This window comes from Nerophis ophidion, linkage group LG05, assembly GCF_033978795.1.
Source record: "Nerophis ophidion isolate RoL-2023_Sa linkage group LG05, RoL_Noph_v1.0, whole genome shotgun sequence".
Lineage (NCBI taxonomy): Eukaryota > Metazoa > Chordata > Actinopteri > Syngnathiformes > Syngnathidae > Nerophis > Nerophis ophidion.
This window is the reverse complement of record NC_084615.1, coordinates 48,100,528-48,128,276: the sequence shown is the minus strand read 5'-3', so window position 1 is coordinate 48,128,276 and position 27,749 is coordinate 48,100,528. Positions and strand designations below refer to the sequence as shown.

At 40.8% G+C, this 27,749-nt stretch overlaps 1 protein-coding gene across 1 annotated transcript; it reads right to left on the bottom strand.

The window, feature by feature from the left end:
• Positions 1-860: 860 nt before the first annotated feature.
• On the bottom strand, positions 861-26,640 carry il20ra (interleukin 20 receptor, alpha). The gene is made up of 8 exons (XM_061901204.1): positions 26,545-26,640; positions 26,284-26,402; positions 19,308-19,431; positions 19,041-19,240; positions 14,838-15,013; positions 14,613-14,754; positions 14,406-14,542; positions 861-4,024 (listed from the first exon to the last, which is right to left on the bottom strand). Exons 2-8 carry the CDS (start codon positions 26,327-26,329, stop codon positions 3,338-3,340), a joined length of 1,512 nt encoding a protein of 503 aa, XP_061757188.1. The 5' UTR covers positions 26,330-26,402; positions 26,545-26,640; the 3' UTR covers positions 861-3,337.
• Positions 26,641-27,749: the final 1,109 nt, after the last annotated feature.

Genomic DNA, 27,749 nt, shown 5'->3' with positions numbered 1-27,749 from the left:
ACCTGTGGGATGTTCTAAATAAGTGTTTGATGAGCATTTCTCAACTTTATCAGTATTTATTGCCACACTTCCCAAATTCTTTGCCACGTGTTGCTGGCATCAAATTCTAAAGTTAATGATTATTTGCAAAAAAAAAAAGTTTTATCAGTTTGAACATCAAATATGTTGTGTTTGTAGCATATTCAACTGAATATGGGTTGAAAATGATTTGCAAATCATTGTATTCCGTTTATATTTACATGTAACAGAATTTCCCAACTCATATGGAAACGGGGTTTGTACTAAAGGTTTGCCTGTGTTTATATACTTGCCTATCTTAGAATAGAATAGAAAGTACTTTATTGATCCCTGGGGGAAATTCAGCAAGTGAGTCGAGAGAGAAATAAATTAGATGAATATGGAACCCAAACAATTTAGCATGACATACACATGAATATGCAAACTATATCAGAATGCCCACAATGGCGGGAGGAGAGGCAAACATTATTATTTAGCACATATAATGTCATTGATAATGTGAGTATGAATGTTGCCTGTCTATCCGTGTTGGCCCTGCGATGAGGTGGTGACTTGTCAAGGATGTACCCCGCCTACCGCCCGAATGTTGCTGAGATAGGCTCCAGCACCCTCCGCGACCCCGAAAGGGACAAGCGGTAGAAAATGGATGGATGGATGGAATGTAATTGATCAAGAATTAAATTGTTCAGCAGCCGTGTTTTACGTATTTATTCAGTATGTCTAGAAAGGGCGTGCAAACTGTTAGTTGTGCGGCTCTATCTTACATACGTGTGGCAACATACATGGAGTTAGTTAGCATAGTTGCGATAGTTGTGACTCCAAGATGCGAAAACAGGCGACAATTTGCAGGTAAGAACATTCTTTAATTGTTAAAAGCCGCAGGGAAGTACACATGAAACATAAAGCAAAAACATATCGTCCTTTGCAAGGCATAATTGAAGCAAATATGAAACAAAGGGAGAGTTACAAATCTTCATGAATGTTTCAGCCCTCACTGACCAGCGAGGCTGGCATATAAATCCGTCTCATTAGTGACCAGAAGCAGGTGTGCGTCGTGATCACTAAACAAAAGCAGGTGTGGTCAATCAGCGCTCAGAGCAAGAAGTGGCAGGTCAACAAAAGGAGGGACTGTAATAGAAATAAACACTAAACAGAGGAAAAACAATGTACAAAGTCTGACCTGGCCATATCAGGTCATGACAGTACCAACACTACACCCTCCACTCCTCCCATAAAATGATTCCAGACATCCCAGAGTCCCCAAACAAGAACTATATCCCAAATCATGGGAGGGCACAGGGAGGAGGGGAGGAGGTTGGCCAGGCCATGCCTCCCCGAAGCCAGCGGAGAAGCGACAAGTGGCTATGGCGAATGAAACGCTGCTTCAGCTGGCGAGAAAATGGACGAGAGGCGGAGGATCACTGTCCCAGCAGCAGCGAACAACCGTGCCCAGAAACAGGGTGATGCTGTTGCTGGCGAAGCGATCATCCATGATCTGGCCACATCCTAGATCAGGGGTCGGCAACCTTTACCACTCAAAGAGCCATTTTGACCCGTTTCATAAAATAAAGAAGACAATGGGAGCCGCAATCATTTCCACAAATATCTGCTGGTGGTCACTAATATAACAATAATAAGGGCGTGCCATGAAGCCATTGCCTTTGACGCCTTCTACAACATGTACAGACAGCTTGCCAGTCCAGTAACATGTTGTATGTGGCTTCCGCAGATTCACGTACACAACTGCAAGGCATACTGGGTGACACAGAGTACACTGAAGGTTGTGATATAAACAATTTTAACACTCTTACTAATACGCACCACACTGTGAACCCACACCAAACAAGAATGACAAACACATGTCTGGAGAAAATCCGCACTGTAACAAATTATAAACGCAACATAACAATTACCCAGAATGCTATGCATCCACATACAACATGATGCTGGACTGGCAAGATGTCTGCACATGTTGTAGAAGGCGTCAAAGGCATTGGCTTCATGGCACGCCCTTATTATTGTTATATGGGTGACCACCAGCAGGTATTCGCGAGAATGGTTGCGGCTCCCATTGTCTTCTTTATTTTGTGAAACGCGTCAAAATGTAGAGGGCGCTAAAAGTAAAGCCATCACGGCACGCCCTCAATATTGTTGTCCGAGTGAAATTCGAAGAATCCCCCCGTAACAATCGGGGGGTGGGCGATTGTGCAGCTGAGCCACATCAGAGTGGCCAAAGAGCCGCATGTGGCTCCGGAGCCGCGGGTGGCCGACCACTGTTCTAGTGCGTGTATTTGGATCTAAGTAGATCAGGGCCTAAGTGTTTTGGTGTATACATGTTTGGACACTTTTTGTAGTAAAACAAGTTTTTAATTAGTTTTAATTACAGTGGTGACCATTCTATAGTGCTAGCTTTTTATTTATTTATTATCATATTTTTTTATTTTTCCAAAATAATGATAATAAATCTATCCATTCATTTTCTTCCGCTTATCCGAGGTCGCGTCGTGGGGGCAGCAGCCTAGGTAGAGAAACCCAGACTTCCCTCTCCCCAGCCACTTCATTCAGTTCCTCCCGGGGGATCCCGAGGCGTTCCCAGGCCAGCCGGGTGACATAGTCCCCAACGTTTCCTGGGTCTTCCCCGTGGCCTCATGCCGGTCGGACGTGCCCTAAACACCTCTATGGGGAGGCGTTCGGGGGGCATCATGACCAGATGCCTGAACTACCTTATCTGGCTCCTCTCGATGTGGAAGAGTAGCTGCTTTACTTTGAGCTCCCCCCAGATGGCAGAGCTTCTCACCCTATCTCTAAGGGAGAGCCCCGCCACCCGGCAGAGGACAATCATTTCGGCCGCTTGTACCCGTGATCTTGTCCTTTCGGTCATAACTCAAAGCTCATGACCATAGGTGAGGATGGGAATGTAGATCGACCGGTAAAGTGAGAGTTTTGCCTTCCGGCTCAGCTCCTTCTTCACCACAACGGATCGATACAGCGTCCGGATTACTGAAGACACCCCACCGATCCGGCTGTCGATCTCACGATCCACTCTTCCCTCACTTGTGAACAAGACTCTGAGGTACTTGAACTCCTCGAATTGGGGCAAGATCTCCTCCCCAAACTGGATATGGCATTCCACCCTTATAATGTAATAATTAAATATGAAAAAGTATATCAAACAACATAGAATATTTGTATTTTTCTAAATAAAATCAAAATAAATTGATTAAAATTATTTATAATTAATTGATATTAAATGTATTATTTTGTATTTTATTTAATTAATATTATGATTATTTTAAGTGAGGCAGGTAAAGATGTTGTCTTACTCCTCCATGGAGATAACCAAATTCCATTTGCTGACAATATCCTCCAGACACAAGCCTGGATCGGCCGCCTGCTGTGGCCCCGCCTCTTCCTCGGACTCCTGTCGAAGGAGCACGTTGTCCAACCGCAGCTCCTCTTCTTCCTCCTGTTTGATATCTGTCCCTGGCAACAACAGTTTTCTCAAATGAGGGTCCCAGTTGATGTGGAGCGACGCGTCCTCTTCATCTTCGTCCACTGCCCTCACCGAGAGGACAGCGTAGTCTTCGGTTGAGACGTTTGAGGGTGCACAGATGAAGCAAGAAAGCAAGGGTTCTCTTTGAACGTCCTCGACAAGCGTCCCGTTTGTTTCCACGTCTTGCTCCATCTGTCCCTCCGACGGTGTCTCAACGTTTGGAGGGCTATTGGTCAAATAAGACCTTGAAAAGTCTCCCTCCTCCACAATGTTCACATCGGGCACAGGAGAAGGCGATGGCGTTTGGGCCTGCAAGCTTTTTTCTAACAGCGTTTGTGTGCACTCCTGCGGGATGTAGCACTGGGAGACGGTATGGCGAGCAGGAACATCCTCTGACCTTATGATACCTTTTGATGTGTCGGACAAAAAATCGCTTGTGACAACGGGGATGAGGATAGGGTTGAACCTGTCGGGCAGGAGGGTCTGGGGTCGAGTTGAAAGCCAAGGTTGATCCTAAATGGGACGAAAAAATGAATTATGAGAAGGTCGCAACACTTCCCTCTCATTCAACGGATTAGATAGTTGTCAGTGTGCAGCTTGAAAAATAAATTGCAATAGGTACTGTGACATTGTGAAGCAGAGCATGATCCCCTTATGGGGGAACTTCTTAGTTTTGACCAGGGCAGTAGAAACGAATGCACTTTAGAGTAGTCAGTGTTCAGCTTGTATCACAGATTGTGGCCAGGATGAGCAGTGTTGAAAATGGATGACTACTTAGAGTCAATATTTTGCTACTTCAAACATGCAAACTCTTAGAATGTTAAAATTAACATGCTAGCTTTTTAGCTCATTAACAGGTACTACAACCTACTCAGTGGCTTAGTGGTTAGAGTGTCCGCCCTGAGATCGGTAGGTCGTGAGTTCAAATCGCGGCCGAGTCATACCAGACTATAAAAATTACCTCCCTGCTTGGCACTCAGCATTAAGGGTTGGAATTGGGGGTTAAATCACCACAAATGATTCCCGGGCGCGGCACTGCTGCTGCCCACTGCTGCCCACTGCTCTCCTCATCTCCCAGGGGGTGATCAAGGGTGATGGGTCAAATGCAGAGAATAATTTCGCCACATCTAGTATGTGTGTGACAATCAGTGGTACTTTACTTTAACTTTAAGGTATACACCGCATAGTCAAATATTTTGTTACCTAACTGTTAACATGCTAACTTTAACATGTTAATATGTATCTTTTTTCCTCATAATGCAGGTATACACCTCCCAATTGTCGTTATATTTTGTTCTTTGATGCTATCTGGCTAGCGTGCTAACTTTTAGCATTTTAATTCAGCTTCGCCGCCTAAGCATTCCTAACCAATTTCTATCAATTTTTACCATGAATTGATTAACGTGGACCCCGACTTAAACAAGTTAAAAACTTATTCGGGTGTTACCATTTAGTGGGCAATTGTACGGAATATGTACTGAACTGTGCAATCTACTAATAAAAGTATCAAATCGAAATTACTTTTTCTAGTTTTCTATAATATTGTCCCTTGACAACATCTACTGGTATAAAACTACCCAATTTCTGTTTTCCATGGTCACAGTACATGTTGCAATGTATTTTCAAACTCAATGAACCGCATGTTCCCGGTGTCGGTGGCACTTGTGCTGCCCCAGCTCATGTCTGACTGTAGGGAAGACACAATTATCTTTCTACTCACTTGTGTAAACAACAATGGCTGTGTGTTTCAGGGGATAGCAAAGTATACTCAATGATGGGCAAACTACTCGGAAAATATAGTAAACTAAGCTACAAGGTACTCTTGACTAAATGTAGGTACAGGGGAAGCTATCCCCAGAGAATTGTAGTGAGCTACATTACAAGCTAAACGGCAAGAGTAGCTTGCTACAATAAAGCTACATTATATAAATATATAACGTAATGTACAACTTTCCACCAAACAACAGAAAAAACGTACAGTTTGATTGTTTATTGAAATGAACACTGTGGAGAGACGCAGCCGACGGGCCGACAGCGGACTGAGAGGGACAGCCTTGGCCAAGAGTGAGGCCAGGAGGCGGGGCCTGCGGCGGCGAGGAGAGGCGTGACGCACGCTGAGCAGCACGAGAGCGGCAATTTCAATCAGGTGTGTACAACCCACACCGGCTCACAATCTCTCCATCTGCGGCTAGATTATAAGAGAGGCGAAGGGGGCACGAGGAGAGAAAAGAGAGAGGAGAAAGAACCAGCTGACGACACAGACCACGAGCACGACAACCAAGACCCGAGAGACGATGAGCCCCCGCCACGGACGCAAACCTGGGACACCGCAAGATGCCCCGCAGCCAGAAGCAGGAAAAGCCCGCGCACTGCAAAGTGGCACGACCACAAGGCAAGAGGATAAAGTGGTTGTTGAAATACTAAACACAAATCAGACCTGCTACGATGTGTCCTGTGTCCATCATCACGACAACCCACACATGGACGGCAGGAAGTCCGTCACAAACACTAGCTACAAACATGACCTTTGTCTGGCTTTTTAACATTTATTTTAAATTGCGTATCATGGACGAAATGAGGGAAAAAAACAGGAAACAAATTAAATAAAAGGCAGTAACAAAATAATAATGATGAAAAACACAATAATATACACTTTTCAGCACAGGATAAGTTACTGTTTTAACAGCAGCCACAATGGCAAAATGACAATAACCTGGCCAAAGGAATTTGTCTCACAAAGGAGACATTAAAGGGGAACTGCACTTTATTTGGAATGTTGCCTATCATTCACAATCATTATGAAAGACATGACAGGTGGATTTTTGTTTTGGACATTCTAACTTGTAAATAGACATAAATAAAAGTCAGCATACAGCAGAGCCATTGGGAGGTCGTTTATTCTTCCCCCAAAACCCCCAATAAATAACCATACAAAAAATGCCAAAAATACTCTATTTTCCCTATTGTGACTTGAATATTAACCAAGTATTAGTGATATTGTTATTTTAAGCGCTAACGCAGACACACTTTTTATAGCGGAGCCGTGATCACAAGCTTGTGTGCCAATGTTTATATAATCGAGTGGTGAGCTGTTTCTCGCTTCCCTGCTCCTAGGAAGTTTATTGTAGATCATAAATCCTGCACCTCATCTGGATAGAAGAAGGCTGAGGCAAATTCCAACATGTTGGTACATTTTGACAGCAAATTTAGATCAGCTAATGCCGAAAACGACACAAGACTTTTGGCTCCACCGCCACAAGAATACAACAAGATTCTATCAGTCAGCATCTTAATGACAGCAGACCTTGTACAGGAAGTGATGTTTTCTTATTTTCAAATTGGCTTTCATGAAGTCTGCAGTGAGCAGTAAATAGTTATGTTGTTGGAAAAAAAAGCAAACGTGATACATTCTTGAAATTAATGTGCTGCACATTTTTTAAATGATCAAAATACATAATTATTAATTGTTATTATAAATGTGACTGTCACTACATTACATATATACTTACATCATGTATATAAAACCTTAATGGAACTGTTTAAATATTTTTAAGGGCTTTAAAGGCAGAATAGAACAGCTCCCTAAGGCTCCATTGTAAGCGTTTTTTTATTGCATTTATTTAATATTTACAATACATTAAAAACATACACCCGTCATCACGTCTTTCATAATGATTTTGAACGTTAGGCAAAATTTTGAAAAAAATGCACTTCCCCTGTAACAAACTCCATCTTTACATGAACGGAAATCAATAAAACTGAACATATTTAAAGTAAACATTTTTTCTGAATCTGGAACAGAGTCAAACAAAATTTAATTCCTCCCCAACTTCTACATTTTAAGTTCTTACATTGGTAATAATGTTAATGTATCTGAGAGTGTACATATGGAACTAAATGGCCCAATAAGGGTCCATTACTATTAACTGTCATTTAGCAGGGGACACCCTACAACTCACTCTGGGCCCCACATCCACTGTATGCATTTATTTTAGTGTGCCTTTTCTTTAGACTAACCCTATGCTAACCAATGCTATTTTTTTTTTTTTTACCTACAGTAAATGATAAAACATCATATATCTATAAGCTCTGCATAAAAACAATGACTTGGGTGTTGTTTGGAACCAGTTGAGATTAATTATGTGCAATAACACTTGGAACTCAACTCAACTGTGTGTTCTTAAATGTGTGTTTTACATCTTCCATGTCAAAAGCAGTTTTGATTTAGGCTTACAAGATAAACAACTAAAATTAATATTTTGGGCATGTTTTTATCCACACGCATACATCTGTCCAAATGTGGCTAAGTAGACTCATTGTGGGTTTTGTGGACGTCATCTGCATCACTAAAAGAAAAATCTAAGGAATAGAATCCCTCTGCCATTGTTTTTTTTTCTTTTATATCACCCACTTGAATATTCCCATTTCTCAACTCTCATTTGGGATGTGCGTGTCTGTTGTGATTTCTCTTCATGGTTCGATGACCCACCCTATCGTGCCTCTGAGTGGCCTGTCTGTAATGTGTTTCCCTAATCTTAACCAATCGTGACTCATCCTATTAAACCAACCAATCATCAACCCGTTTCCATATGAGTTGGGAAATTGTGTTATAAGTAAATATAAACGGAATACAATGATTTGCAAATCATTTTCAACCCATATTCAATAGAATGCACTACAAAGACAAGATATTTGATGTTCAAACTCATAAACTTTAGTTTTTTTTTGTGCAAATAATTACCTTTGAATTTGATGGCTGGAACACGTGCCTAAGTAGTTGGGAAAGGGCATATTTCCCACTGTGTTACATCACTTTTTCTTTTAACAACAACACCCAATAAACATTTGGGAACTGAGGAAACTAATTGTTGAAGCTTTGAAAGTGGAATTCTTTCCCATTCTTGCTTTATGTAGAGCTTCAGTCGTTCAACAGCCTGGGGTCTCCGCTGTCGTATTTCACGCTTCATAATGCGCCACACATTTTTGATGGGAGACAGGTCTGGACTGCAGGGGGGCCAGGAAAGTACCCTCACTCTTTTTTTGCGAAGCCACGCTGTTGTAACACTAGGCCATAAGGTGAACCAGTAAAAAGTGGCTAGAAAGTGATTTTCGTTCCCACGTCTGGGCACTAGTCTTTGTGCATCTATAACAAATATAATATCATGGAAAAGTCAATTCAAAAAGTTAAACTTTTATTTATTCTATATTCATTTATTAATTATTGACACTGTATCTGTCATGCATCTATAATCTATCCATCCATTTTTTACCGCTTGTCCTGTTCGGGGTCACGTGGGGTACTGGAGCCTATCTCAGTTGCATTATGAATTGTAATTTATAGTGTGTATATTATTGATAATGCATTTTAATAACTCACACTTCTTCATCTGCGGTTCCAGTAACTGCTACGTCAGACTTTGTCATGAACCTGGTGTACTGTCTGTAACAGGACTTGTGGTACCGCACTTCCATGGCCACACAGTCTCTGTCTTCAATATGCAAGACAACGCTACTGTCTTGCTTTATCCTGGCAGCGTTCATCAACTGGCCTAAAAATAAAATGATTAGATGAGCAGCACGGTGCAACAGGGGTTAGTGCGTCTGCCTCACAATACGAAGTTCCTGAGTGGTCCTGAGTTCAATCCCGGGCTCAGGATCATTCTGTGTGGAGTTTGCCTGTTTTCCCCGTGACTGAGTGGGTTCCCTCCGGGAACTCCAGCTTCCTTACACCTCCAAATACATGCACCTGGGGATAGGTTGATTGGCAATACTAAAATTGGTTTTAGTGTGTGAATGTTGTCTGTCTATCTGTGTTGGCCCTGCGATGAGGTGTCGACTTGTCCAGGGTGTACACCGCCTTCCGCCCGATTGTAGCTGAGATAGGCTCCAGCGCCCCCGAAGGGAATAAGTGGTAGAAAATGGATGGATAAATGGTTTGTATGTGTGTAAGTGCTACGTGTAGAGTGTGTGTTTACCTGCTGGAAGCGTTTCTGCCTGTGAAAGTTGGTCCTTCTGCCGGTAATTCTCTCGTTGCTTTTCTTGACAAAAGATACATATGGCAGGGAGCACAGGGCCAGCAGAACCGATAGGCAGGCCCTTCTGCGATCTTAGTTTTTTCTTTGGAATGCCACTTGTCGGGACTGAAAAATGCGGCACTTAGATGGCAGCATATGTTGTTCCAAAACCTGTATGTACCTTTCAGCAATAATGACATCTTCACAGATGTGTAAGTCACCCATACCTTGGGCACAAATGCACCCCCATACCATCACAGATGCTGGCTTTTGAACTTTGCATTGATAACAGTCTGGATGGTTCGCTTCCCCTTTGGTCCGGATGACACAATGTCGAATATTTCCGAAAACAATTGGAAATGTGGACTCGTCAGACCACAGAACACTTTTCCACTTTGCATCAGTCCATCTTAGATGATCTCGGGCCCAGAGAAGCCGGCGCCGTTTCTGGATGTTGTCGATAAATGGCTTTCGCTATCAGGATTTGTTGGCAACTTTCCCAACTTCTTTGTCACGTGCATCAAATTCTAAAGTTAATGATTATTTGCAAAAAAAAATGTTTATCAGTTTCAACATCAAATATGTTGTCTTTGTAGCATATTCAACTGAATATGGGTTGAAAATGATTTGCAAATCATTGTATTCCAATTATATTTACATCCAACACAATTTCCCAACTCATATGGAAACGGGGTTTGTCTGTAAACCAACCAATCATCATGGATTATCCCATATAATTTTGTCCCCTTCCTATGGCGTTGCACCAGTCCATTTCTCCCTTTCTTTTCTCTTTCTCTTCTCGCTCTCTCTTCTTTTGCAGCTTGTAGCTTTGTATCTATGCTACTCGCTACATGGATCCAAAAATAGCTAAACTACGGAAATCACTACTCGTTTAAAAAGTAGCTAAGAGCACCCCAGTCATACTCGCTAGCGTTTATGGACCTAACTGGGATGACAATTCTTATGTGACTAAATTGTTTACATCATTTCCAAACATTGGAAATCATTTGATTATCATGGGCGGGGACTTTAACCTGGTGCAGGACCCTGTACTGGACCGATCATCTAACAAACTGGCTCCCTTATCTAATTCAGCTAAAACATTGGATACTTTTGCTAAACAGTTAGGTCTAACAGACCAGTGGAGACACGCCTCCCCTACAGTTAAGCATTTCTCCTATTTCTCTCATGTACATCACACTTACACTCGGATAGACTTCTTTCTTCTCGACAATAGACTACTTTCCAAAATTAAAACATGTAATTACCATATTATTGTAATCTCTGATCATGCTCCCACCTCAGTCGACATCAATATGGACACTCAACCTAGACCCCTTAAACAATGGCGATTCAACTCAGCCTCACTAGCAGAAGACAATTATAGGAATTTCCTCCACGATCAAATTGAGTATTTTTTCGAACTGAACGATTCACCAGAAATTGGAAGAGGTATATTATGGGAGGCATCTAAAGCTTATATTAGAGGTCAACTTATATCTTTTATTTCAAATTTAAATAAGACAGAAACCATTCAAATCAATGGGCTGCTCCGTAAGATTAAGGATCTTGACGATAAGTACGCTTTAAACCCGGACTCGACACTATATAAAGAACGCCTTCGCCTACAAACTGACTTTGACCTTATGTCTGTCAATAGAGCAAAATTACAACTACTCAAATCCAGACAACGATTTTTTGAATCTGGGGAAAAAGCTGGCAAGCTCTTAGCCCACCGGGTTAGGGAGGAAGCATCGTCGAGGCTAATCACATCTATTCGCTCTAACACAGGAGAACTACATACTGATCCAGCTAAGATAAATGAAACATTTGCCGCATTTTATACAACATTATATACGTCAGACTGCCCCCCTTCTTCACATGAACTATTTAATGATATAACATTCCCCCAGATCGAACATGGAGCTGCAAGGGGCTTGGGTCAGCCCATTAGTGTCATCGAGATCACAGAAGCCATCAAATCCTTACAAAGTAATAAATCGCCCGGTCCAGATGGTTTCAGTGCAGAATATTATAAAACTTTCTCCAGTGTTCTTGCTCCGGCTCTAAGAGACATGTATAATGAAGCATTCCTGAACCATCGCCTCCCAGAATCCTTATCGAGGGCCACCATTTCTCTCATACTAAAAAAAGAGAAAGACCCCCAGCTTTGCAGCAGCTATAGACCAATTTCGCTCTTAAATGTAGATTTTAAAATTCTGTCCAAGGTTCTTGCTCTCCGGCTCCAAAGGGTGATGCCTTCCATCATATCGTTGGATCAAACAGGTTTTATGTTAGGCCGGCAATCCTCACACAACACTCGGCGCCTCCTAAACATTATTCATTGGCCAAACCCCTCGACCCCGGAAGTGGTGGTGTCCCTCAACGCGGAGAAAGCCTTTGATAGGGTCGAATGGGAATATCTATTTGATGTGATGGGTCGGTTTGGTTTTAATGAAGATTTTATTCTTTGGGTTAAACTTTTATACTCGTCCCCTGTAGCTTCGGTACGCACAAATAATACACTGTCCTCCCCAGTTTTTCTTAAAAGAGGTACCAGACAAGGTTGCCCGCTGTCTCCATTACTGTTTGCTATTGCGATAGAACCCCTTGCACTTTGGCTGCGCGCGGAGAGGGGCTTTAAAGGTATCACCCGGTCGGACACGTTGCACAAAGTGTCGCTTTATGCGGACGACTTGCTCCTATACATCTCAGATCCTGCTAGCTCACTCCCAGTAATCTTTAACATTTTGGAGCGGTTTGGCACACACTCTGGCTACAAACTTAATTACCAAAAAAGTGAACTATTTCCAATCAATTCCCTAGCTAAACAGTTACCGCGATCTTTAGCTGCATTCAAATGGGCAGAGGACGGGATCCATTACTTGGGAATTTGTATTACTCCGGCTATGTCTGACATGCTCCGGGGAAATTTTCTACCCCTAGCTGAAAAAATGGAGAAGGACTTTGCCCGCTGGTCTGTTTTACCATTATCTCTCGCTGGCCGGATCAATCTTATCAAGATGATTACTCTGCCTAAATTCCTTTACCTTTTCCAACATATCCCCATATTCATTACTAAATCTTTTTTTGATAAATTAGACAAATCAATATCCAAATTTTTATGGGGGGCCGGATCGGCCCGAATCCGCAAGTCGGTCCTACAATCTCCCAAATCTGAGGGAGGGCTTGCACTCCCTAATTTTAGACAGTACTATTGGGCGGCTAATGTACAGAAACTCCTATACTGGATGGATGGAAGCTCTCAGACCCTCCCTGCCTGGGTATCCCTTGAAAAGGCAATTCCACACTTTTCATTACGTTCTTGCTTATGCTCACCACTCCCTTTTCCACTTAAACTTGAAGGCGCAAACACCATTGTATTGATCTCCTTGAAAATATGGATCCAGCTAAGGAAACATTTGGGTTTTCAGGGCCCATCTATTTTGACTCCGCTACTTAAAAACCAATTATTTAAACCTACCCGTACCGACTCCGCATTTATGACCTGGCACGATCACGGTATCACCACTGTGGAAGACCTCTATACAGACGGTGTGTTCTCATCCTTCGCTGAACTCTCTTCCAAATACGATTTGCCAAACTCCCACCTTTTTCGTTTCTTTCAGGTGAGGGACTTCATAAAGAAGCAGTTCCCACACTTCCCAAATCGTCCCCCGGAAACTCTTATAGATACATTGCTATCTCTGAGCCCAAATCATAAAAAATGTATCTCTGTGATTTATACCTCCTTAAGCTCAGTTGCTCCAAACTCTTTATCAGTGATAAGAGCCTCGTGGGAGAGCGATCTTAACATCAACATATCTGATAAACTCTGGAACTCTGCCCTGAAACTGGTCAACTCCTCCTCGATTTGTGCCCGTCATGGTCTCATCCAATGCAAAGTAATCCATAAAATTCACTACACTAATGCAAAACTATCCAAAATCTACCCCACTGTTAGCAATACCTGTAATAGATGCAAACAATCTCCGGCTGATCATGTCCATATGTTCTGGTCCTGCTCTAAATTATGTTCCTTTTGGGAGGACATTTTTGACACGATCGGAAAGGCATACGGTCAAGACTTTCCCTCCAACCCATTGTCAGCCATTTTCGGCATATGCCCTGATAGCACATGGCCTGTGCCACTAAAACGCGCTGTGGCTTTTACGACCTTGCTGGCCAGGCGACTGATCTTGTTCAATTGGAAGCTGGCTCACCCCCCATCACACGGCCGTTGGATTAAAGAGGTTCTTTACAATTTAAAATTGGAAAAACTTAGGTTTTCACTAAATGGCTCTGCTCAAGTGTTAGAAAGTTCATGGAGTCCTTTCTTACTGTATGTCAACTCTCTTGACTTATGTCCAGACGCAGATGAGGAATAATCTCCCTTTTATTTAGTATTAGTATTATTTATTATTATTATTATTATTATTATTTATTATTATTTTTTTTCTCCCTTTCTCTCTCTTTTTAGTCTCTTTCTGTTTTTGGTCTTGTATGGGTGTATGTGTGAATGTGTGTGTCTTTGTCGTCTTACTTGTTGTTTGTGCCATGTGTCCCTGGTTGGTTTGACCTGAGTGGGGTGGGTGGGTGGGTGGTTTTAGGGGTAAAGGTATGAAGAATTCACTGACTTTAAAATTGTACTGTTTCGACTTGCACCTTTTTTCTGTATATGTGAAAAAGTCAATAAAAAAAGTTGGATTAAAAAGTAGCTAAGATCCTGGGAACTGTAGTTAAGCTATGTAGCTTTGCTATATGTAACGAGCTACTGCCCAACACTGCCTATACTGCTATACAAGCTGCACACTGACTAATCAGAAGTTATACTGTAATTAAAATGTGTATGAGAGCTATATATAGTATAAGAAAGTTACCAGAATGAAGGGTGTCTTCTGTTCTTTGCCCGTCACGTAGTGGTAGAGGAAGTAACCCACCACGAGAGGAATACAGATGCACAGCGACAGAACCACAATACCCACAACTACCCTCTGCAGCTGGTTTGATCTGGGATCTAGGGGACAAAACAAGTGATATAAGCATCAGTTGGCAGAATGACAGGCAGATTGATGATTGATTTGCACCTTTGCTGCTGGTTAGGCAGTAACGCTCAGATGGCTGGCACTGAAAGCGAAGGGTGTTTCTGGCTTTGGCAGTGAAGCAGTATTCGGTGTCGTAATCCATCATCCGGTATGTGTACGGGGTGGATATGACTGGGAAATGATGCTGGAAGCACGCAGCCCCACTTTCTTTAAAAACACAGCTTTTCATGCGCAGACAATTTATTATACACTCATTTAAGCACTCACCACCTGGTCATGATGGCTGTTGTGCACCGAGAGGTTATAAGTCATCCTGGGGTACAATGTTGCCATGTAAATGGGCGGGGCGTGGTCATCTTTCTGGTATCTGAGTGGACCTTTCAGATGGATGATGGCCTTGTTGTCCTCAACCTCCACTGACAGTAGAGGCGGTCCAAATGTCGCTAACAAAAAAAAGATGTTTACTGTCAGAGAACAATATGTGTACCTATAATTATTATATCAGAAACTAGACAATGATGTAAAAATTGCTTGTGAATATGGTGAAACACTGAAGCCGAAGTGATACGTTAACAATTAGCACGCTAACCATATAGTGCCATGTAACAAAAGGTATAACTCTTGAGTGTATACTTACACAATAAGCAAATGAAGCCATCATGCTAACATGAGTGTTCTAAAAGTTACCTGCATTAAAACATTTTTTGATTCCGGGGTATGGGCCGCGGTGGTGTAATACTCTTTTCCACCACTTGTGGCATTACTGCCACAACAAAAGTATATTTAAACTAAGTTTAAACCATCAGAAGAAGTCTCCAGCAAAAGTCATAGAAATGTTTCTTAAGCGCAAAAAAAATATAACCAAGTGATTACTGAGTTGTGATTGTTTGCTTGTCACATAAATTAACAGCCACCTTAAACAATGTTAAAAACTATTTCAAGTTTGAATTTGGAGCTTATAAGGCTGTATTTGTATTTACACTTTAATTTTATCGACAGTTATTAAGATCCATATGTATTATGTATTTGATATTATTATTTATTTATTTACTATTATCTATCATGAAGTTAGTTAAAATATATATATTTCAGCACTGCAGCTTTTTGTGGCCCTCAACAAGTTTTTATTTGTGGCCTCATTTACAAACGTAATATGATTATAAATTTCTCAAGTTACCCTTCACTTCATAATAAGGTAGATATGAGCTGATTCAAGTAGGATTATCATCAGGGGCCCAGTGGATAATAATCATATAAATCATTATGATAATAGGAATTATTATATAATTATAAGTACATCTCTGCGATGAGATGGCGACTTGTCCAGGGTGTACACTGCCTTCCGTCCAAAACGCAGCTGATATAGGCTCCAGCAACCCCCCGCGACCCCGAAAGGGACAAGCGGTAGAAAATGGATGGATGAATATAAGTGCATCTGTTGGGATTTACTTGTGAATTCAAACTTTAATCAAGGGTCCTGGAACACACCACAACGATGAGATGCAAAAGTGAAATCTAAACAAAACTTCCTCCGATGCTGCCACAAATAGATGAATTATCTCCATCCATGCATCTTTTTTCTACTGCTTGTCCCTTTCATTTTTCAATTTATTCTATCTTGCTGCTAGCCAAATGTTGGTGGTGTGTGTGAATTTACAAACCCCGTTGCCATATGAGTTGGGAGATTGTGTTAGATGTAAATATAAACGGAATACAATGATTTGCAAATCATTTTCAACCCATATTCAGTTGAATATGCTACAAAGACAACATATTTGATGTTCAAACTGATAAACCCTTTTTTTTTTTTTTGCAAATAATCATTAACTTTAGAATTTGATGCCAGCAACACGTGACAAAGAAATTGGAAAAGGTGGCAATAAATACTGATAAAGTTGAGAAATACTCATCAAACACTTATTTGAAACATCCCACTGGTGTGCAGGCTAATTGGGAACAGGTGGGTGCCATGGTTGGGTATAAAAACAGCTTCCCGAAAAATGCTCAGTCTTTCACAAGAAAGGATGGGGTGAGGTACACCCCTTTGTCCAAAACTGCGTGAGCAAATACTCAAACAGTTTAAGAACATCCATCCATCCATCCATTTTCTACCGCTTATTCCCTTTGGGGTCGCGGGGGGTGCTGGTGCCTATCTCAGCTACAATCGGGCGGAAGGCGGGGTACACCCTGGACAAGTCGCCACCCCGTCACAGGGCCAACATAGATAGACAGACAACATTCACACTCACATTCTCACACTAGGGCCAATTTAGTGTTGCCAATCAACCTATCCCCAGGTGCATGTCTTTGGAGGTGGGAGGAAGCCGGAGTACCCGGAGGGAACCCACGCAGTCACGGGGAGGACATGCAAACTCCACACAGAAAGATCCCGGGCCCGGGATTGAACCCAGGACTACTCAGGACCTTCGTATTGTGAGGCAGACGCACTAACCCCTCTTCCACCGTGCTGCCCTACGTTTCTCAAAGTGAAATTGCAAGAAATTTAGGGATTTCAACATCTACGGTCCATAAAATCATCAAAAGGTTCAGAGAATTTGGAGAAATCACTCCATGTAAGCGGCATGGCCCGAAACCAACATTGAATGACCGTGACCTTCGATCCCTCAGACGGCACTGTATCAAAAACACATGGGCTCAGGAACACTTCCGAAAACCACCGTCACTAAATACAGTTCGTCGCTACATCTGTAAGTGCAAGTTAAAGTTCTACTATGAAAAGTGAAAGCCATTTATCAACAACATCCAGAAACGCCTCCGGCTTCTCTGGGCCCGAGATCATCTAAAATGGACTGATGCAAAGTGGAAAAGTGTTCTGTGGTCTGACGAGTCCACATTTCAATTTGTTTTTGAAAATATTCGACATTGTGTCATCCGGACTAAAGGGGAAGCACACCATCCAGGCTGTTATCGACGCAACGTTCAGAAGCCAGCATCTGTGATGGTATGGGGGTGCATTAGTGCCCAAGGCATGGGTAACTTACTAATCTGTGAAGGCACCATAATGCTGAAAGGTGCATACAGGTTTTGGAACAACATATGCTGCCATCTAAGCGCCGTCTTTTTCATGGACACCCCTGCTTATTTCAGCAAGACAATGCCAAACCACATTCAGCACGTGTTACAAAAGTGTGGCTTCGTAAAAAAAGAGTGCGGGTACTTTCCTGGCCCGCCTGCAGTCCAGACCTGTCTCCCATCGAAAATGTGTGGTGCATTATGAAGTGTAAAATACGACAGCGGAGACCCCGGACTGTTGAACGATTGAAGCTTTACATAAAGCAAGAATGGGAAAGAATTCCACTTTCAAAGCTTCAACAATTACTTTCCTCAGATCCCAAACATTTATTGAGTGTTGTTAAAAGAAAAGGTGATGTAACACAGTGGTGAACATGCCCTTTCCCAACTACTTTGGCACATGCTGCAGCCATGAAATTCTAAGTTAATTTTTAATTGCAAAAAATAATTAAGTTTATGAGTTTGAACATCAAATATATTGTCTTTGTAGTGCATTCAACTAAATATGGGTTGAAAAGGATTTGCAAATCATTGTATTCCGTTTATATTACATTTAACACAATTTCCCAACTCATATGGAAACGGGGTTTGTATAAACGCGAGCTTTGATTACATTATGACATTTGTCTTTAATGAAGAGTGAATTGTTCCATATAGTTATACAACTATTCATAGTGTTCCACAGTGTAGGTATTGTTCCACATTCATTATTTGAGTCGATCAATATAGGAAAATAAAACACTGTACTTTAATCAAGTGATTCTTTGGTGTACCACTAGATGAAGCCAGTGTACCGTACCACAGTTTTAGAATCACTGGTACAGAGTGTTTATGCTATGGGCCGACCATGTCAAAAAGGTTAAGAAGCCATGATCTAGACCACAAGGAAGTTGTCTATATCAGGTACTCTTTAATATCTTTATTTATGTGAGATTATTTTGAATGTATTTATTTTTGTGTAACTGAATTAAATATTACAGCATATTATGATTATTTAATGTGAATAATATGTTTTTTATCAGTGTAGTTTTTTTATTATTATTTATTTACTCATTTAATTCATTTATTTACATCTTTCTTTCTTAACTGCATGCAGTAAGCCATAAAGTATGTTCCACGTTCTCTTTTCCTTTCCCTCCCTAAACTGTAACATTTCAACACAAAGTCAACAAACAAATGATCAATAATAAGCTCTGATTTTTCCTACTCCTATTGGAAGAGTGATTGATTAAGATGTCCATCCATCCATCCATTTTCTACCGCTTATTCCCTTTCGGGGTCGCGGGGGGCGCTGGCGCCTATCTCAGCTACAATCGGGCGGAAGGCGGGGTACACCCTGGACAAGTCGCCACCTCATCGCAGTGATTAAGATGTGATGTTTGTCAATCAAACTATTCCCGTTATTGGGCAAATCTGCATGTCCTGCGTATATCTTACTGTCAGACTTTGGATTGAATCTCCTTTGAGTCACAGCCCACTTGGAGAAGACATTGGAGCCCACAACCGAGCGTACTCTTCCATAGTAGTTGTTCTTCTCATCCCACGTTTCGCACGTCAGGTCGCAGTACGTCTCCGTTTTTCCCTTGCACTTTTCCACGGGCCTCCAGTTGATCCTACCACCTTTGCTGTCTCCGTACCTAAAAGAAAAGGAAACGTGAAGCTGAAAACGTTTTATCATTTCCTTGACTTGGCGTCTTTGCTTACAAGGCATACTGCACGATGAAGCGAGTGCCGTCCAGCGTCGTGTTTCCAGGGAGCCACTGGAGAAGGTTCCTCAGGTTCACCGAAGAGAAGCTGACGTTAACAGGGCTGGGGGGTTTGGTGGTGCCTGTCGTAGTGCAAAGGCAGTCAAAAAAAAAGCAATAGGTCTATTGGGACTCTTTTACTTGTGTTGTCTAGGATAACAAAAGTAGAGCAACAAGGACTAATGACAATCATCCATGGCCAATTTTTTTCTAATGTAGGGGTTCTAAACATTTTCCACATCCCCAAACTGATGGAGAGATGGATCAGGGACTCCCTAACTGTAAAAAATTGTCTAGCTGGCAACTGGGCGTTAATTCTTAGCTGTCAACTAGAGTGCTAATCACCAGCTGCCTTAAAAGTTTTGTTTGCAACTTCCTCACAATAACATTTTTCAAAACAAATATATAACAAGAACACCACCTGCTAGCTTATGTTACCATCAATGGTTTAACAGAACACATTTGTTTGACGATTGTCCATATTTTTAAACCAATTACAAAGTTTATGTAATAAACATTTTTACCGACCCAAATTAAATGATTGATGTTTACAGTGCTAACTCAGTCTTTCTCGTCAACACGTACGCACATGGAGCGCGTGCATACAAAAGCAGTCCAAGAGAAGCAAAGAAAAATTTACAGTAATGTTGTTGTTATGATAGAATATAATTTAATAACAGCTAACGCTAGCAATCCAAATTGCTATTATTAGCTAACAACACCTAAAGCTAATGCGCATGCATGTGTAATGCACATGTGTAGTTATGCAGTTACGTACGAGAAGCTGTATGAGGGCGGGATTTACTGTGTAAAATACATTGAAATGTTGGCACCCCCTGGCGCGGTATAGCTCAGTTGGTAGAGTGGCCATGCCAGCAACCTGACGGTTCCAGGTTTGATCCCCGCTTCCGCCATCCTAGTCACTGCCGCTGTGTCCTTGGGAAAGACACTTCACCCACCTGCTCCCAGTGCCACCCACACTGCTTTAAATGTAACTTAGATATTGGGTTTCACTATGTAAAGCGCTTTGACTCACTAGAGAAAAAGCGCTATATAAATATAATTCACTTCAATTCACAATTTACTCGAGGCATCTGTGTAAAATTTGCCCCTTTAAATGCTAATGTTTTTTTTAAAACCTGCAAGTTACAGTGGGTCTTTTAAGATGTTTAGATTTGTGGAAAAATTGTGGTAGGAAAATAAAGATATATACCTCTTGAAAGGCTAACCAACCAACAATTTCACAAACTCCTGCAGTACCCTGTTGAAGACCCATGATTTAATGAGTTAATACAAAGGGACAGCTACAAGGGATGTAACGATTTTTGATATTGATGAAGCGAAGTAAACACCGCAGAACGTCTCAAGCTTTGCCGTCCATTAATACCCAGAAGTGGGCGCGTCTATGTCTTTGTGACGGTTTTGACTTGACTTGACTCATGGAAACGTTGACAGTTTTGCCTTACAGGATGACAATTATTTTTGTAGTAAGCAACAACACAACATTAACATTATCCTTGGCGAGCGTTGCACACACACACACACACACACACACACACACACACGCACACACACACACACACACGCACGCACACACACTCTTGTATCTGTTGCCTTCTTGAGACCTCTTTAGGACCACTCTTTCTCAATATATAAAGATTTGTATTTACAACATTAATAATATATACATAATATGCAAATATAAAAAACAAGAGTTTTTAGTTAATTTTTTGGAGTTGGAATTTTACTAAATATCTGTCACGGCGCAGATTTGAACCCAAGATTCTCCCGCAGCAAGATCCCACACTCTGTCTGGCAGCGTGCCAGGACAAGCCCCCGCACGCGCCTCACGCCTCATCACGCCCACGCTTTGCCACAGCTGTAGACTGTCAGCATCCAGCGCACCTGGCAGCAATCAGGAAGAAAGCATAAGAACCAGTCAGTCCTTGGAACCTATGCCGGAACGTTGTTAACTCTTGTAATAAGCATTCATGTCTCTGGCTTCTCTCTCGTTGTCCTTGGCAATATTGTGATAATAGTCAGAATTTTATACGACAAATTTCACCATTATGCATTAAAAAGTAATAATTTTACATAAAAAAGTCATATTTTTATGAGAAAATATTGCAACATTACAGAAACAAAAATAATATGACATCTTTCCCAATTCGATAACAAAAATGTCAACACATTGTGAGAAAAGGACTTCTTTTAGTAAATTTTTTTATTTTTTATTATTAAATTTTTTTTGCACATTTTTTTAAATCTTCATTATTTACTTCAAGTTATTACATTCATACATGTCTCTATGTAGATATTTATTTATTTTTTTAAATTAATTTGGGCCAAAGGGAGCGCATCTAAATTCCTTACACACACTTATTACCTCTGTTGACCAGGGGGAGAGTACTTTTAAAACCGACACATAGTCAATTTGAAAAATCCCTCCTGTTTGGGACCACCCTAATGTTGATATATTTCACCACCAGGGGTGCAAATGAGACATTCTCTATTAGATACAATGGTTTTCCGCATTGGGACCACGATTTTGGTCCCAACTTGTTCACCGGTCCTCATATGGAAGGTACCTGTCCTTGTTGATGTTTTAAGAAGGAAATACAAGAACACACACTCACAAACACACACGCACATTTCATTCAACTCCTACAAACCACTCCCCTGCTTCCCCGGCCCTTGTATTACCTGGTATTTGACATAGGGCCCCATATTGTGAATTGTGAATTATATTAATATAGTGCTTTTCTCTAGTGATTCAAAGCACTTTACATAGTGAAACCCAATATCTAAGTTACATTTAAACTAGTGTGGGTGGCACTGGGAGCAGGTGGGTGAAGTGTCTTGCCCAAGGAAACAACGGCAGTAACTAGGATAGCAGAAGCGGGGATCGAACTTGGAACCCTCAAGTTGCTGGCACGATCACTCTACCAACCGAGCCATACCGCCCCAATATTCCCATATAGCTGCCTGGGATATGACTGTATATGCTTCTTAAATTGTGGCCCTCCAGAATCAGCATGTCCTTATCCATCTAAGTTTATTTCATGTCCGTCCCCTCCCATTAGGACATTTTAAGGTGTAAAATACGACCCACCTTAAAGTCAGACTATTTTATTTTGAAAGTATACCGGATAATTTATTTTGTGTTTATGCATGACTCCCTGTCGAACGCAGGCAGATGTTAGCTAAATTGAATCGCTGTGTTGCGATGACCGGCAAAAAAAAAAAAGCCCTACATATATTCAGCGCAGGGATGCAGAACGTCACCGCCATGTCGGTGCCTTTCCGCAGACTGTGGAAACGAACACATTTACTTGAATAAAAACGGAAAGAGTCCGCCATCGCGGCGATGACGTAACGCAGCCGTTTCTCATCTTGAGGGAATCAGGGGTAATCGTTAGCCAGCTTGTATACTAACATGAATACAATACATGTCAAACTCATTTTACAACTTAAGGTCATACACCAAAATTGTACAAACAAGGGCTGTCAAATTTAACAAGTTTCTACGCATGCAACTAATCATAAAAAATATTGTCCTAATCATGTATAAATGGAGGTTGACCTTGCAATGTATTTTGCACGTAGGTTGGTGACCTGAAAGGCGGCGTACGATGCTGTGCAAAGATGAGTGAGGAGAGGATACTCCTACTGGTGGCAAATTTCGCTTCAAAATGCACCCCAATGGGAATTCAGATAAAACCGAGGTATTTTGCATATATTGCAACGATGGATTATTGTATCACAGCACAATAAGACAAAGCAAAACCTGTTGTTGAGGCAGCCTCTAGCAAAAAGTACATCGACAACAAGCTGTGCTTGGACCAGAGGTGTCAAACTTATTTTAGCTCTGGGGCCACATGTAGGAACGTTTATTCCCAGGTGTGCCGGATTGGTAAAATCATGGCATGATAATTAAAAAATAAAGACAGCTTCAGTTTGTTTTCTTTGGCCAAAAATAGAACAAGCACATTCTGAAAATGTACAAATCCCAAATAATCCTTTTGACAAAACACTTCAATTTCTGAGAAAAAAAAAATGTGTGTATCTACAAAATAAATAACAAACTTCTGTCCAGGTATTAATTCGGTGCTAACTCAACAAACTACACACATGGAGGTAGAAACTGTTGAAGATGGTTGAGTTACACTCACTTTTCTCATTTTTGACAGAGACATTTAGGGGCAATGAGGGTGTCAAAGAATAATGCGTTTGAAACAGAAGACCTAAAAGTGCATGTTTTGCATTTCATTTTTTCAACTTTAGGAGCAAAGCTATATGGCTTTACTGCGTACCTCTTGCTTGGCCTGGGTATAAAGTGTTTGCTTGTCCAACAGAATTGTTATTGCGACACCCAGTGGACACATTTAAATCAGCGGTTTCATTCGTTAAACAATTTCAGCTAAATTTTATACTTAACAAACTCATCTCGAATATAACCTGTTCACTGGCCTGATCAGTGAACAGGTCAGGTCAGGTCAGGGAGTGTCAAACTTACGGCCCACGGGGCGTAAGTTTGAAACTCCTGGCTTGGACACATTGTAGGATATACCCACCGCAGTGTTGTCAACAAAAGTACCATAGTTAAGTTAAGCAAAGCTTTCCTAACAACTGTGATTAATCATGATTAATTTAAATTATTGTGTGCATATACATATATTTTTTTATATTTTAACAGGCATTGTTGTGAACATTGTCAATAGAATTTCCCTGAGCCATACAAGGAAAATAGCTGCACCCAGAATATATAATTTATTCACAAACCCACGCATACACATTAGTCGGCCTTTCAATGGCTCACCTAGATCATCCACACACTAATTATGAACCTTTTGTTGTCCCTGAACAAGCACACCTTAAAGAGCATTTTTGTATTGGGATGTTGCGTTCAAGTACAGTGGTAATAGTTTGCACATACTGTAAATTCATTTCATTTCATTTTTTATTTATCTCCTTCATTGATGTGCATTTTTGATCGATACACAATTATACCTCAATCATACAATTTTAAGTTCACACAACAATGCCTGAGAAGGAGCAGTATGAAGAAAAACCTTATCGTTTCCTGCCCCCTTTGACATAATACATAGTCTTACTTCATGGATATCATTTAAACCAACAAATACATCCAAATGTAATGACACTATCAAAAAACACAAGAAAAACACAACAAGTGCAAAACTTCATAAAGTATAAACCAAAAAGGTAAAATAATAATAATAATATACACCTCCTGGAATGATACAGAGCAAATACAAAACCAGACAAAAAAAAATAACTAAAATAATAAATAAAAAGCAAAATGAAAACACTTATGGCTGTCCATATGATCTTATTGTTCTATCTGTACATATTTTTTTTCACTTGAAACATATTTTTACAGTCTTTTATATCATTGTAAAGAGAAACCCAAAATTTTACCCCCACCACTGATGTACACATTTGTTTTAAAGTTGTCCTTGAATATTGCTGTTTGAAATTAACTTTTCTTCAATGCTCTGTATTCTCAGAAGTGATGACAAACATTTCTTTTAAATTTGCTGGTAATGTTTTACTGTTAGCCTTAAACATGACACACAATGTCTGTAGCTTTACTAGCTCCTGCAGTTTCAATAGACCAGAATTAATAAATAATATGTTAGTGTGTTCTAAGTAATCTACTTTATGAATAATCCTTATAGCTCTTTTCTGTAATTGATACAACGCCTTTATGTTACTCTTATATGTTATTATATCTTGGGACGGCGTGGCGCAGTGGGAGGGTAGCCGTGCGCAACCCGAGGGTCTCTGGTTCAATCCCCACCTAGTACCAACCTTGTCACATCCGTTGTGTCCTGAGCAAGACACTTTACCCTTGCTCCTGATGGGTGCTGGTTAGCGCCTTGCATGGCAGCTCCCTCCATCAGTGTGTGAATGGGTAAATGTGGAAGTAGTGTCAAAGCGCTTTGAGTACCTTGAAGGTAGAAGACCGCTATACAAGTACAACCCATTTATCATTTATTTATTTATTTATTTATATGTGTTCCCCCACACTTCCACACAGTAGCTGATATATGGCAATATAAGTGCACAATACAATATACGCGTTGCCCTATAATCTAACACATATTTTACCTTGTTTAATACAAAAATACTTTTAGACATCTTTTTTCGTACATGTGCAATATGAGATTTCCATGTCAGACCGTCATCCAGTATCACTCCTAAAAATCTAAGTTCAGAAACCCTTTCAATATTAATTCCATCTAGTGACTTTTTGATGGTTTCCTCCCTTTTCCTCTTACCAAAAATCATAAACTTTTTTTTTTTTTTTTTACATTTAATGATAATTTATTGAGATCAAACCATCTCTTAAGTTTAATCATTTCCTGTTCAATAAGGATTGATAACGATTTTAAGTCATGTCCCAAACTATAAAAGTTGGTGTCGTCCGCAAATAAAACAAATTTCAATACTTTTGATACCTCACATATATCATTAATATATAAAATAAACAATTTAGGTCCCAAAACCGAACCTTGTGGAATTCCACATTCAATCCTCATTTGTTCAGATGTATTACCCAAAAAATCCGCAAACTCTTGTCTATTATCTAAATAACTTCTTAGCCAGTCTAAAACTACTCCTCTCACACCAAGTGAATGCAACTTAATTGGACAACAATATAGAATGATCTATAGATGTTTTTTTAAGATCGATAAACACCCCGATAATGTACAGTTGTTGTTGCTATATATAGCAACAGCACTGGCTCTCACTCAAGCACACCTCAAAGAGCATTTTTGTAGTGGAATGTTGCGTTCAAGTACAGTGGTAATAGTTTGCACATACTGTTATTCATACACAATTGAGTAGTAAGTGAAAATAATAGGCTTATTGCAAAGAAACAAACGCGTACGTATAGTTAGGACACATACCTGTAGGGGAGCACAAAGCCCCGAGAAGAAACAAGACAATCTTCATGAGTGGATATGAGGAGCGCTCATGTTTCCACAAGGAAGCCCAAGGATGTCTCACCTGCCATCAGCCGACTAACCTGCTCGCAGAGCGGCCGCATATGAGAGAAAAAGAAAAGATAAAACAACGTTTACAATAAGAAAAAACATCGGCATAGTCTTTAAAATACAGAATATTTGTTTGTATGTGGCTAAAAAAAGACAGCAAATGTGTCTGTGTACCTGTAAAGGTGTTTCAACATGTTCTCGTACAGGTGTTGTTGCGGAAAGAATGTGACCTCACTAGTTTACATTGCAGCGCCGCGGATTGATACAAATATCAGCACTTTCGATACCAAAGGTAATCTCTGTATCGGATCGATTGATAGTTTTCAGTTATCTTCTGTTAATTTCCACACTTCTTCTCAAGCAGGGGATGCAATGTTAGGGGGTGGTGTGTGTGACACCCCTACAACATGCTTTATCAGTATGATGCAGTATCATATGCAGTATAATGCTTAAAACCAGGCTTCCAAATGATTACAAAATGTGCTCATTGTAGCCATTGTTTTATTTGTTTTTGTTTTGTAGGTGAAGTGTCTTATATATGGTGTGCTTGACTTGTTGCTATACCATTTGAATGTATTATTATTTATTGTGTTTGTTCATTGTCATTTTTCATTTCGGGCTCACAGGGGATCGCTGGAACTAGGCTATCTCAGCTGCATTCGGGTGGTATAGGCGGGTCACACCCTGGACAAGTCGCCACCTCATAGGTGAAATTATTGCTATTGATGTCGTATCGAAGCGATACCCAATTTAGTAGTATCTTCCACCCCTATGTTTGTGGTCAGACGTGCGCAGGTTCTGCGCATGCGTCAATGTTTAAGTTCTTGAAGGGATTTGGCACTTTTGTTGAGTTCAGTATGGGTTTTTGATAGGCTGACCATACGTCCTCTTTTCCCCGGACATGTCCTCTTTTGCAGGGGGGTCCGGGCGTTTTGTTTTTTTAATGCCTCAATTGTCCGGCATTTTGAATTAGGGTTACGTGTATTTTCAATGTACGTCCAGGTTTAAGTTACCGTATATATATATTACTCGAGTTGGAGAATTTTATCTGTAAATATTGTAGCGGCTGGCTACGGGGTGTTAGCCAATGGCTTTGGCTGGGGGCGGGACTTCCGGGGAAGTTAGGGAAGTGACGCTGTTGACAGAAAGTGTTGGTTCGAGTTTTGCCGGGAAAAGGAAATAGACGCACATTGGAGCTGTTGGGTGACTTAAATACATCTTGTGCAATACATACAAGACAAACTAAGAAGTCTATGGTGTATTCTCTGAGAACATCTGTTTTTGTTTCAAATGTTTTGAGGCATTATTTATATATTTTTTTACATTAGAATGGTCCACTAAACTGAGAAGAGACATTTTAAAGAATGGGCTGTTACCTG

Bases quoted from the DNA above. Each gene is read 5' to 3' on its own strand.
- il20ra (XM_061901204.1), bottom strand. From the start codon at position 26,329: ATGAAGATTGTCTTGTTTCTTCTCGGGGCTTTGTGCTCCCCTACAG. The intron at 19,241-19,307 runs GTAAGCAAAGAC...CTTTTCTTTTAG, and splicing joins TTCATCGTGCAGTATGCCTT to GTACGGAGACAGCAAAGGTG. The intron at 14,755-14,837 runs GTGAGTGCTTAA...GCGTGCTTCCAG, and splicing joins ACAGCCATCATGACCAGGTG to CATCATTTCCCAGTCATATC.